The sequence below is a fragment of the Rhododendron vialii genome, chromosome 3a (assembly GCF_030253575.1).
Source record: "Rhododendron vialii isolate Sample 1 chromosome 3a, ASM3025357v1".
NCBI classification, from domain to species: domain Eukaryota; kingdom Viridiplantae; phylum Streptophyta; class Magnoliopsida; order Ericales; family Ericaceae; genus Rhododendron; species Rhododendron vialii.
In genome coordinates, this window is record NC_080559.1 from 24,397,399 (window position 1) to 24,411,241 (window position 13,843).

At 34.9% G+C, this 13,843-nt stretch overlaps 1 protein-coding gene across 2 annotated transcripts; it reads left to right on the forward strand.

Annotated features, from left to right (window-relative positions):
- The first annotated feature begins 8,139 nt into the window (after positions 1 to 8,139).
- LOC131319049 (transcription factor SCREAM2-like) lies at positions 8,140 to 10,595 on the forward strand. Of its 2 annotated transcripts, none has more exons than XM_058349151.1 (4): positions 8,140 to 8,443; positions 9,474 to 9,533; positions 9,914 to 10,084; positions 10,383 to 10,595. In XM_058349151.1, the coding sequence occupies exons 1-4, from the start codon at positions 8,363 to 8,365 to the stop codon at positions 10,470 to 10,472; spliced, it is 402 nt and encodes a 133-aa protein (XP_058205134.1). In that variant the 5' UTR covers positions 8,140 to 8,362; the 3' UTR covers positions 10,473 to 10,595. The 2 variants fall into 2 exon arrangements, with proteins under 2 accessions (XP_058205134.1, XP_058205133.1); XM_058349150.1 differs by having other exon boundaries at positions 8,153 to 8,443; positions 9,474 to 9,599.
- Positions 10,596 to 13,843: the final 3,248 nt, after the last annotated feature.

A 13,843-nucleotide genomic window follows, 5' to 3' on the forward strand; every position in this document is an offset into this window, starting at 1 on the left:
AAAGTAACAGAGAATCCTATAAACATTACGCTGCAAAAAATGATACTTTACACTGAGATAGCTAATAGCTATAGACAAATTTAAAAAGCATGGACAAAATACTGCCATGTATTGGTAGATATGATGACCATTTGTGAGTAAAATGAACTATGTAAACCATTGAATTAAGTGCAACTCAATCGAGGTTATGCGTCACGACAAAAAAACCAAGGGTGAAATCAGGAATTAATTTTATTCTGGGCTAATTCAAAAACAATTTTGGTGCGCAATTTATTTTAATTGTATAAATATCATATCGGATACATATTGCGTATCTTAAAATATGTGCAAGATTTTTGAAAGAGGGAAAATACTAAAGACAAAGTAGGGAAAAAAGAGTATTTGTATTACATTTGAACTCTATTCTTTTTTATGGGCAAGCGAGTATTTGTATTATATTTGAACTCAATTCTTTTTTTTTGGGCTTGGAACAAAATGGCTAGAACGTATCCTATTTATATTACTTCATGGAAAACAGATAAACTTTGAGATAATTCTAAAATTACATATGTGACTAATTTTTACAAAAATTCTAGAGTTTCCAGAGCTAGATATTTTAGAGTTTATAAAAACTAGGGGTGCATGGAGCTATGTTGGGGCCCCGACCCAGAGTTTTAAATTATATTTTTTTATACATTTGATTTTGAATATTATTGATAATTATTTATGTATAGGTACTTATAATCTTAATAATTTTGGTTTGATTTTGTAAAAATCTGGTTATTTTACATTCTTATTTCTCAATTTTTTTCATAAATAAAAAATAAACACGTGACTATTGAAATAGCTTAAAGAAAAAAAGCAAAATGATTGGTATATTTTAACTACATTAGGCTAAAATTATTTCCATGTACAAATTTAATGTGTTAGAAAGCAAACACAAGTATACGTTCCAATAAAAAATATTTATATTAAGCCGGCCCCTTTCAGATCAAAATCCTGACTCCGATACTAGTAAAAACTAGGTATTTATGATTTTTTTGGGGGGTTTTCTAAAGTGGACCTGGGCTACAGCCCAACCAACAGTGGGTGTACTTCTGCCCTTGGAAATAACTCTTATCTCGTTAATGTTTTCAATGTATGCGCTGTTGAACACAAAGTTTATACGAAACTTTAGTAGAATGATGTGACTTTTCGTGAAAATGTCATCTTAGAACAAAAATCATGCACCATTTTGGCTTATAATTTGAAATAAGAATTCTAGTTATGGAGTTGCTTCTAGGGAAGGTCGAAAAGATTGAAAAAATCAATCATTCACAACCACTGATGAAGGATTCCCCGAAAAGTTAAGAATTAGTAATCCTTTTTAGAAATCAAATGGATTCGGTCTTATAGTTACGTGAGGAAGGTAATCAAATCAAAAGCGAAAGAAGATGAATTCTTCTTTCTTTTATTACTTAGGAACCGTGTGTGATGAAAGTCTCATGGGCGGCAACACTGTATATTGAGGGCCCTCGGGTCAAAAAATGCATTGAAATTTTGTATTTACTTACATATAATTTGGTACATCTGTAATATTGATGGCACTAAATTCTTCATACGTAGACAAACTAATTGAAATTTCACATAAATTTGTGATTAAATAGATAAAATAATTCAACAAAACAAAATGACATAGGGCCATAAATTTTTAACTAATATTATATAGATGTTTATTTTATATACAAAATCTTATTTACATTTTTGTTACCGCCCTGTTTGGAGGAAATGCGTATTCCATTACTTAGAAAAAGATAAGCAAGAAAGTGAACATGTGAACAAAGAATAAGTACCGTACCCAAGAAGAATCTTCTCAATCTCCAACATTTTCGCAACTAATAACATTGGAGAATAACAGCTTTCGGTGTTATTGTTGACATAACAAACGAGGACTTATCTAAATGGGGAAAAATCGTCTGTAAATTGATGTACCTTGTTGTCCTTTTCTTCCAAGTGCCCTGTATATATCTTCATTGATTATTCAGCCCTTCTTGGAGAAGTTTTTTTGGGTGTCAGGCGGTACCAACCACGTGGTAGCCCGTTGGCGACCATAGCCGTTAAATGTGTTTTGGATGGTCCGAATTTTAGAGATAAAAAAGAAAGGAGAGAGAGAGAGTGGTGGTGAGGGAAGAGAGAGAAATTAACTGGGCTGTCCAAAACACATTTGGACGGTTAGAATCGCCGACGAATACCGCCACGTGGAAAATTTTCCCCTTCTTATGGATTGAAAAACATGTTTGAGCGTACCTAGCTAATTAATGAACACTACTATTACTCTGAAATTAAAGATAAACTTCTAAACTTCATGAAATTACAAACTAGCTAGCTAGTAGTTTATTAAAAGGTATGGTGAATTTAATTATGCTTAAATAACCGTTCAACATATCATATGATGTTTGGTGCGAAGATGTAAACGAAATACTATTTCATTGACCACTTTAACTACAAGAAAGTCAGCAGCCAAAAGCATTGGTTAAGGTTACGAATCATAAGTGAATCCCACATCGATTCAATGAGTTGATTGGGCAAAAATACATTATTTCCATTTCGAAGGTGAAAATGGTTTTTTGAATCATCAGTACTACTACCAAATAACCATCACTACCATTCAACCACCACCCCGGCCACTACCACCCAACACTGCAACCACCCGTGACCATGGTATCGCTACCATAACCGTTAACACCATTGTTTTCAGGACGCAACCAAGCACAAGAAACCTTTTTTGTAACATCCTCAAAATGAGTAAATCCCACATCAATAGGCCATCTTTGCGTAGAGTACTAAAATCGTATATAGTGAAATACCATGAGCAATTATCAACCTGAATTTTGTTTCAAAAAAAATTAACATGAACTCAGGCTTTTCGGCTGTGTTGTGATCGAGGCGCGTTATGCAGGTCAGTAGCTGACCATTTAGTTAATAGTTTTTGCGGATATAAAGAGTTTTGCAAGTAGTAAAAGCTCAAATAACTTGGACCCTGTTGGAGGTGCCGATAATAAAATTGTATTTCTCTCTAACAGCTTAAGCTTTTAGATTAGTTAGTGGGTTAACCAGGTCCGGTCCTGAGATTTTCGAGGCCCTAGACAAGATTAGAAAATAGGGCCTCTCATTTTATGCTATATATATCAATTGTTCACTTTGAGAAACTAAATTGCCCGGTGGCTCAGTGGCATAGCCATGTGAAGGTGTTTCTCCACCCTTAGGACATGAGCTCAAGTCTTGATAGCAACAGAGTTAAGGCAGTTTTTTTGTACAACTTTCACCAAAAAATCAAAAGTGCAGGCATTGAACTCTTAGTTTTTGCTATATATATATATATATATATATCAGTTGTTCGCTTTGAGAAAAAAAATTGCCCTGTGGCTCAGTGGCATAGCCGTGTGAAGGTGTTTCTCCACCCTTAAGACGCGAGCTCAAGTCTTGATAGCAGCAGAGTTAAGACAGTTTTTTGTACAACGTTCACCAAAAAATCAAAAGTGCAGGGATCAAACTCATATTTTGCTATATATATATATATATATATATATCCGTTGTTTGCTTTGAGAAACAAAATTGCCCAGTGCCTCAGTGGCATAGCCGTGAAGGTTTTTCTCCACCATTAGGCTGTGAGCTCAAGTCTTGATAACAGTAGAGTTAAGGTAGTTTTTTGTACAACGTTCACCAAAAAATCAAAAGTGCAGGAATCAAACTCATGACCTTATGGTTAAAGAGCATAGCACTTGCCACCATGCATGCTACCTTTGCCCATTAGTAAAATGCTTCACATAAATAATATATATAATATATTCTAAGTTTTTGGGGCCCTATAATTAGGCTAAAAATGGGAGGCTTAAGGCGGTCGCCTGGTGGGCCTATACTCAGGGCCGGCCCCATGGTTAACAATCTAATATAGTAGCCTTTCAAAAAAAAAAATCTAATATGGTATAAGAGTAGGCAATAGATGTTGTGTTTGAACCTCACCACCTACCTAATGTCAAATATTTTTTGCCGATAAAAAAAAATGTTAAATTATTTACACGTGTTTAGCTCGCTCATGGAGGATAGCCTGACTATACGTGAAGGGACGTGTTAAAGATATAAATAATAAAATTGTTACTCTCTTTAATAGCTTAATTAAGCTTTCAATTGAGTTGGTTGTTAACAATCTAATAGACCTGAAGGAGCAAAATAAAAACCAATCTTTTTTTTTTTCAATCGATAGGAGGGGAAAGGGGAAAGAGTATTGCAATTTGCAGTGATAAGGCTTGAATCCAGGCATTTTACCTGGTAAGGGAGTGCCACAACCACTGAGCCAACCTCTTGGTCTCAGAAACCAATCACGTGGGAGGTTTTTTTGAATAATAAATGGAGAGAGATAAATAGAGAATTTATTGAAGACCATGAACAAGGATTTTGAAATCCCAAAACGAACGAGACCGTAGCTTCTAGTGTAGTAGATTAAGGAAGACCAATGCATGGGTGGCTTTCAGTCGTCGGACCAAGACAAATTGCTTGCTTATCGGTTGAATCTTGTGCTGTCTTTTCTCATTTTTCACGCAATAGCATCATTCCGGACTTCTGATGGACCATTTCTGGTCACCCTTACTTGACAGTCCCTTGTAGTCAAATTGTAAATCATCAAAATACATAGTAAAACAGAAGAAGAAACACGAGGCCCCTACATACATAGATTTCTCATTCATTTAATCAATATTGCGCCCTTCGTAATTCGTAAGATGCTGAATTTTCCATCTGACCCTCTCGATGTACCCGTTATCGAGTGATCAATAGTACTTCTTTTCTCTCTCAAGACAAAATTCCACATTCCAGCAATATATACACACGCACACAACATTATTTGCAAGTTTGTCCTCCAAAACCCAATTTATGAAACGCATCGAATAACGGAAGAAATTAGGGGTCAATACCATCAAAAATTTCAAACTGGATTTTAAAAGAGGAAAGAGAAATGTCGTGACTGTTGAGAACTTCTATAGATCACAAGACCATTTTCTTCACCTCCTAGTTATGTGGCTCTCTGTGTTGCATGGTACGTAGGTTCCAGTACTATCTGCATGTGGGAAACAGTGAGCTTTTTCATGTTCACATGTTGATGGCATGGTCAGTGAAGTAAAACCTAAATAAATCCCGTGATACATATTGAAGTAATTCACCTAAATAAGTCCCTTAAATAAATTAGTATTGTATTAACAAACCAAAAAAAAAACCCAAGAACGAGCAAAAATTTGAAGGGGAAGGGAAGAGACAAGGCTGGAGCTAGCAGGGCATGTGTATGGAGGGTATTGTTTTGTAGTAATGATTAATGGGCACACATGTGAATAGGGGAGGGTACGTTATTTGTCCTGGTGGAATGGAGACAATATTGTTGGAAGCAATTAGCAAATCCAAGTTATATGTATATATATGCATGGACTGTTCTATATATATGTTGATGTGTAACATCTCGTGATATTCATTATATAGTAGTCATTGGTTACATGGAGGAGTTTAATTTCTGATCATTAATTGGTTGGGGTTTCTATAATCCCCAGATGGAAGTTGTCCGTTTATGAAGGTTTCTTCGTTTGCCTGTTTGGGTTTGAGGTCACGAGCGAGGTTCTTGGCTCTGGTTTTTCGGTTGGCGTCTTGCCTTCCTTTTAAGTCTTGGGTGGCTTTTTGCCGGTGTGCCCTTGATTCTTTTAATATTTTTAATTCTTTATAAAGATTAATAAATTCTTTTGCTTAGAAAAAAAAAGTGGAATTATCGCCTTTCACCAACGATGCATCGTTCTCGCTTGTATATAGCAATATCGTCATTAATCCCAGAAGGCTGGTTACAAATATTTACCCAGTTCGCCAGTACGCGATTAACTAAGTAACATAATGCGCAAATATAAGGGTAAGCGAAAGCAAGAGTTAGTGAGAGCGTGAAAACTCCCTTCGAAAACATTCCAATTACTTAATTAAACATGCATGTGAGAGCGAAGATTGAGAAGTGCTAGTGACATACAAACATACAACATACTGTCACAAAAAGTACTCACATGAGTAGAGAACTCACACGCATGTGAGAAAATAAAACACGGTTGTAGTGTAGAGATCCATACGATTAGGTTTAGCCATTTAGAGTTCAATGGACTATTGAAATTGTGGGACTACATAAATCTTCTAAGGGGTGCTGGGAACAAATAGGGTTAGTACTAGAGAATCACTCCACACTTTTTTAGTTCTCTGCGCATAAGTTAGTCCGGACACATAAGTTATAAAAAAAACATGTTATATAATTTTTCGGAAGTGGATATATATATATATATATATATATATATATATATATATAATAGATGGAGTAAGGCCGGTATAAATGCACGTGTAGAGAGAGGGAAGAGAGTGGACAAAGAGTGACGGCTGGTAGAGAGAGAGAGAGAGGGTAGTGTGGATATAGGAATTAGGAGAGGGGTGGAAAATAGTACGTAGAGTAGAGTAGAGTAGAATAGAGTAGTGGAGAGAGTGATGAAAAATTCCCCCCGTGGCCCGTGAGAAGTGTTTGGAGGGATATATAAGATGAGGACGCTTTTACTTCGTTCTTTTCGATACCAACTTATTATTCATCAATTTGTAGCTGTGTTGGGATACATGTAATAGACACATCACAGACGAGCTAGATGTGCTATACAATTTTCACCCTCAGGCCTCCTCCCAATCCATGATCCTGTGATCCTGTTCACGAGACCCCTCTCTCTCTCTCTCTCTCTCTCTCTCTCTCTCTCTCTCTCTCACAGAGGTCCCTGACAAATTACTTAATTAATTAACTGCTACTACCAGTACTACATATGAACTTCCCACTGTCATTTGTCAATATTATTCGTCCTAAATTACATAGCTTTTGTCCTGGATCTGATTGGGATTCTAGTTAGTTTGTAGACGGTAGAATTAGACTTCCAGAATTAATCGACATGCGCGTACACTTGATCAATTATAAAAAAAATACTCGTCCTAGATTACCCTTTTGGCCTCCCTTTTGATTGTTTCGTTAATACGGTAGCAATGGTTGAACGAGATTAAACTACAAACTAATTGATCAATAAGCACTTGAAGAAACTGCTATGGCATTTTCAATTTCGTGTGTGTTAGGATTAAATCAATTTTCGTAAACACAGTCGGTACTATTGATGTTTTGTGATCTCTTTTTTAACTCTGCATAAAAAATATTGGGATAAGTAATTCGTCTTGACTAGAGAAATTGATCGAAAAAGTATGGAATTTGAGATAAAGTCAAAAAAATCTAAATAAGACGAATACGAAGGCTGTAACTGTCTTTTTCTTAAAACTTATTTCGGCTTTAGTGAAGTTTCATACTTTTATACTTTCCTAATCAAGTCTCCAATTGACGCTAATGATTAATCCAAATAATTTGATGTGAATATGATGAAAATTCAGAAAAATTAAAAGATCAACAGTCTATAATATTACCAAAAAGGTAGTCCAAACGCATCTTAAATTTCCCATTTTCAATTGACAAACAGTATATTTTGGGATGTTCCAAAATGTAGATCCCTTTCCAAAAGTGAAAATGTAAATTTGATGATTTTTCTTAAGTGTCTCTCATGAGTGAATAGAAAAGTTGTAAAGAAGGTATAATATAAGGATAATGGAGGAAATAATGCCATTAAATTTGAATTTAGGTGTAAACATTGCATGTCTACTTGCCTATCAAAAAAAAACCATTGCATGTCTACTTTAAAAGTTGGAATCCTCGAGAGGAATTCCCAGGAAGGACCAACAATTAAAAATGGAGGGAGTACAAATCATACCCTATTTGGGCGTACATATACGTCCAGAACTTCCTTGAATACGTAATATCTTGAATAACGATGTTGAATTCATAACTTTGTAAACTTGCATAACATTTGGACGTAAATCGATAATATAAACTTTGAATTCAAAACATCGTATGTTATGAGTTTTTGTCTTCGTGTTATGTGAGTTGTTGAGTAACTGTTAGTATGAATTTTATGTAGAATTTACAAGTTGTCATAAAAAAAATATAATACATTTTCAGAAAGGAAAAAAAATTATTGATCCAAGGGGAGTTTGTAAATACTCCGTACCATATAAACTTATAATTAAACTCTCTCTCCCAATTTTTCAGACTGAGAATTCTTTAAAGGGAAACTGGCACGGGTAATTTCGCCAAGAAAATACTGGTATTGGTCTGATATTTCGTTTTCAGAAAAACTGAGGGCAGTAATATGTGGGTTGCAAACAAGTGATGATACAGATTGGAGAGCTCATCCCCTCCCCTCTTTAAATACCCAGAGAGAGAGAGAGAGAGAGAGAGAGAGAGAGAGAGAGAGAGGAATCAATGGTTTCTAGGGAGCACAAGAAAGCAGCAGCACTTCATGAGAAGCTGCAACTACTCCGTTCCATTACAAACTCTCATGCAGTAATTAATTTCATTGGCTGTCTAATAGTGTTATTCTGATTGATTTTATAAAGTCTCAAGTGTTTGTATCTGATTCATATAGCCATCTTTATTTTTCTTTTTGCTATCGGAATTCTTGTTTATTGCCATTTAGCTCCTTCCGATTACCTTTCTTATTACCAGACCTCTTAATCTCTTGCTAGACTTACTTCCCTTCTCCCTTTAATAAAATCGTGTTTTTCAAAATCAAATTTGCAGAACACTTTAACTTCTATTCGGAATCGCTCTATTTGTTTCGTTTTGTTTTCCGTTTTTTACAAACCAGCAAGTTTGGTAGCGGTCCTGATTAATTTCAAACATCGGATAAACGTATTCTATGCTTTTCGATGTTTCAAGAAAAAGTGAATGACTCTGATGAAACGTCATGAAAACAGTTTTCAAAAATAGTTCGCCAAACAAGTTTTCTTTCAGCATTAGAAGAGTCTTTAATTATACTCTTCTCCCTCTATGCTTTTCATTTTTTCATTGTAGCGATCTTAATGGTAGTTAAATTTTCTTTTGCTGATAAAAAAACATCAAGTTTACTTGTGTTTCTCCAGACATAAGAAATCAAAAGAAACGAAACTTGTTTGGTTTGTGAGTTTTCATAGTGCAGAATTTCTTTAGAACCATTCAAAGTACATAAATTATTTTCATTAACATTGTATAAACTAAAGAAACAATGAATATTTTCGCTACCAAAGATAGTTTTGTAATCTCCTTTGTTGTACAAAACGGCTTGAAATAACTTCTTCTTTTTTGTGTGTGCTAATATTATATATATCAGTAGGGGTTAGCAGAGAGTTAGTAGGTTAGTTCATAATAGCTTTCAGAGGCTATCATAAGTCTGAATCCCAAACGCCAACGACAAGACTCGAACTTTGGTGGGGGAGGAAACATAAAGAGAATAACATAAGAAACTTGTACAGGTTTTAAACAAGATAAGAAACTAGCCAAAATATATGCCGGAGCAAAATTTGGTTCTAACAGTGAGTTTATTTTGTTTTGGCAGGTGAACAAAACGTCGATCATAATTGATGCATCAAAATACATTGCGGATTTGAAACAAAAGGTAGAAGTATTGAATCGAGATATTGCAACTGCACAAAATTCAAGTTACCAAGATCCCCGGCCTGTGGTATAAATTTCGACCCGTATGCAGTTTTATTTTTGGTGATCATTTAGCCATGTGTCCAGGCATTCAGATTCATCGATCATTTCTACCTAGCTCCAATATCGATATTGGTATGATATTGGTATATATCTGTCAATAGGACAATATCACCAATACGAATACGTAAGCTGATATATATATATATATATATATATATATATATATATATATATATATATATATATCTCGTTACTGAGATGCTACTTCGTTGTGTTTATAACCTTGCTTTCTCATGACAAACAATATATTGTAACTCTTTCTGATACGCACTTATGCAGGAGGTTACCGTAAAAACCCTAGAAAAGGGCTTTCAAATCAATGTGATATCAGAAAAGAATTGCCCTGGTCTGCTTGTCACCGTACTGGAAGCTTTTGAAGAGCTGGGGCTTAATGTGGTGGAAGCTAGGGTCTCTTGTACGGGCAGCTTTCATTTGGAAGCAGTTGGAGAGGTAAGATATACCTATATCATAAAAACTCCCAAAAGCCCTAAAGTAGTTTTACATATCAGTCCTTCCACACATCTCATGTGACAAGTTTTCCATTCTCTCTTGCATATATAATAGCCTATTTAGTATTAATATTGAATGAATAGTCATGTGCATTATTTTCATTGGGGAATGCTATATATAAAACAAATTTGTTGGGATACACTTCCTGTATTTCTCTGCATTAGTAGTTAGCATTAAGTGACAATTTTCTTTTTCTTTTTCTTTTTCGGTTTTGTTTTGGTTTTTTTTTTCCTAGCAGAATGATGGAGAAAATGTTGAGGCGCACACGGTGAAGCAAGCAGTGTCTCAAGCTATCAACAACTGGAGCGAAAGCAATGAGCAAGATTAGAAAAATACCGATCGCTCTTTTGTGATATCGCCTTTATATTTTATGTTCGTATTAATTGCTGTTTATGGAAGAAATGAGTTCCATTAAATAAGTCATGATCGAAGATCATAATTCCAAAATGAAGTTAATTTGAGTCGAATAGTGAGCATTGGAGAGGGAAAAACAACCCTAGCTAGATCAGCTGCTGACAATCCTTTGTCTTAAGAGGCAAAGCAAGACATTCACTCTGGTAAAGAGTCTAAGGGTTCATAGTTTGAAAACGTTAGAGCATCAATCTTAACACTATAGAATTACGTTAGAGCATCAAAATCAGGCTCAGTAAATTTAAGATCAAATTAAACCTCAAATTAAAGTCACTTTCTTATTTTAGTTAATGAGCTTTAGCTCAAAATAAGGATCAATCGTTTGTCTTGATGAACAAAATCAAGAAGTATAAAATTATGATCAAAAGTTTATTAAAGACGAAAAAGACAAATTTTCATTGTCTTTATATATATAGTGTCGTTAGGGTCGTCTTATGTGAAACTTTTCAGCGTCGATCCATATTTTCATTCATACTCTTTTTATTCTTCTCATAAAAAAGAATTACTGATCCAAAAGCATTTGACAATATGCATGCTAGAAAAAAATCACCAAACATCACTATTTTAAGAGAAATCAATTTCGTCCAAGCACACCTAACATTGGCATAATGAGTCTCGCATATACATCTGTAATATTGAAGGGTTGTAGAGCGTCTCTTTAATAATAAGATGATAAAAATTTAAATGATACGAACAAGTAGCATTTTGGGAATTGATTTTCACACATCTCTTTTTTATATCCACATTTCCTTTTGTGCCTTTCAATCAAAAAAATATATACACTTTCAACACTTGAAAACAAAAGGAGTATGGATATATAAAAAAAAAAAAAAAAAAAGGAGTGTGGAAATCAATTCCAAATTTTTTCAACGTTTTATTATTTTATATGGTGTAGTTATGCACGTGAACTGTTTAAGGCTCCGTTTATTTCGACCTAAAATATTTTACAATGTAAAATGTTTTCTTGTAAAATGATTTTGGAACAAATAACTTTCGTGTAAAATATTTTCCAGTGTTTGGTTCACAAATAAATATACTATAACGAAACATAACATAACAAGAGAGATCTGATAAGAAAGGATAAGGGAGGAAGGGAAAAAGAAAAACGACTTATGAAAAATTTGAGAGGAAAATATTTTCAGCCATGTAAGGTAAAACGTTTTACTTTGAAAAATATTTTATACTGTTTTTCTCAACCAAACAACGAAAAATGAGGAAAATATTTTACTGGAAAACATTTTATATTGAAACAAACGGAGCCTAAATGGGCTACATTAAGTCACACAAACCCAACTCTTTGAGCTTCTAATATTTAAGATTGTGCCAAGAGTGGATTAAGGCTCCGTTCCGGAACAAAATAAATTTTTTTATTTTTTAAGAAGGCAATTTTAAACTAAAAAATTATGAGCTTATTGAAATACAAAAATATGCAATATGGATCTTGTTTGGAAGATCTCAATGAGATCTTTTATACAATGAAAAAAATATTTGAAAAAATATTTTTTATTTATTTTATTTTTGAGTTTGAAAATGTGAAATAAGCTGCTTATTTTTAAAAAAAGTTTCTGGAACGAAGCCTAATCCCAGGAAACAGGGATTATATTAAAGAAATCTTGTACTAGCAATTACTAGTGATATTTGTCCGGTCAAATTAATTAACCAAAAGATGGGTAATTAGTTAAAAGTTGACAAGATGTAACGAATAAGGGGGGCCATGTGTGATTTTGTTGTCGGGGCCGGGAATAGTTTAAACGAATTTTGTGCCCTCTAAGCGGGCCTCCTGTCGAGTCTGAAGATAGAATCCTATCCGTTCACTTCATAGATTTCAACGCATAAAATGGTTGTGCAGAAAAGTAAGTTGATGGAACATTCATAACTTTAGTGGCCAGAAAACAATTTTTTGAATTATAAAAGCGAACGGTAATTTGTGCGATTTGAAAATAGACCGACGACATAATTTAGTTCGATCACTAAATTATCGACACTCGACCAAGTTGATTAGGAGACCTATTCGACCTATCACGATTTATCAAGATTACAAAGTGAATCGTTGGAATCCAGTGTTCCAAATGTGGACGAGGAAATTATTAGGTGGTGCTGAGATTCCGTCACGTGATGTCCCAATACTCACTAACTACATATTTCCATAGAACCTCCAAATAAGTGAACTGACCCCACAAAAATGTCCGATGTCAATAGGTGTAGGGACACGACGTGACAGTACTTCAAGACCACCGAACAATCTCTCTGGATGAGGCATATTTGGTAGGCTCAGCACGGCTCCCAATTCCTTGGCGTAACTGGAGTCTGCTGGACTGCGTCACAGGACGCAAATTTAATAGATATATACTCTCTCTCTCTCTCTCTCTTCTTTTTTCCTAATACATCTATCGAAAATTCTAGGACCACACCCAAGTACATACCCACACACACAAGTGTGTGTGGGTGTGCATTTGGGTGTGGAGGTAGCACAACTCTACATCTATTCTCATAGAAATATTCCACGACAACTCGGCATGGTTCCCACTTTTGTCTGGCACACACGATTCTCTCTGCAATTTTTTATTTTTTTTTGTTCTTTTGCTTAAATTTTTTAATAGCAAATATGGACCATGGTTGTACACGAGTTTAACCAAATCGAGCTATGGAGAGTTTTTCGAGCCTAGCTTGGTGAAGGTTAGGTGAATTAATAAGCTTGACTTGAGCTTGAGTCGTCAAGGTTATTCATTTGCCAAGTCTATATTTAATTTACATGATATAAGAAAAGAAGATTATGTTTTAATCTTCTATATATACATTAGTTGGACAGAGCAGTCACTTGAAAGCGGGTCAAGGTTTTTTTATTGGAAATATGAAATTGGATCAAGTTTCTGTTTGGGAGACTATAAATGGGTTAAGCCCTCGAGGGTTTGTGGTTTTTTCAAAGGATGTTGTGATGGTCAAAATGGTTGTGATAGTTGTGGGATTGGAGTGAATTTTTGATAGACGCAGCGGTGGTAATGGAAGGAGGAGGCGTTTGCGTTAACCGTGGAGACGGTTTATCAGTGTGGTGGGCAATGATGATAGCAGGAAGTTTGTGGTGGTCGAGGTAGGCCTGTTAATGGACCGGATCCGATCCGAATCCGACAGATCCGGATTCGGATCCGATAAGACTCAAATCCGATAGTGGTAATCCGGATTCGAAAATCCGAATCCGAATCCGATCCGGAAACTTTTTTTACTTCAAAAATTTTAGCAAAAAAATATATATTTTTCAAAAAAATACAATTTTTTTTTTCAAAAAAAAAT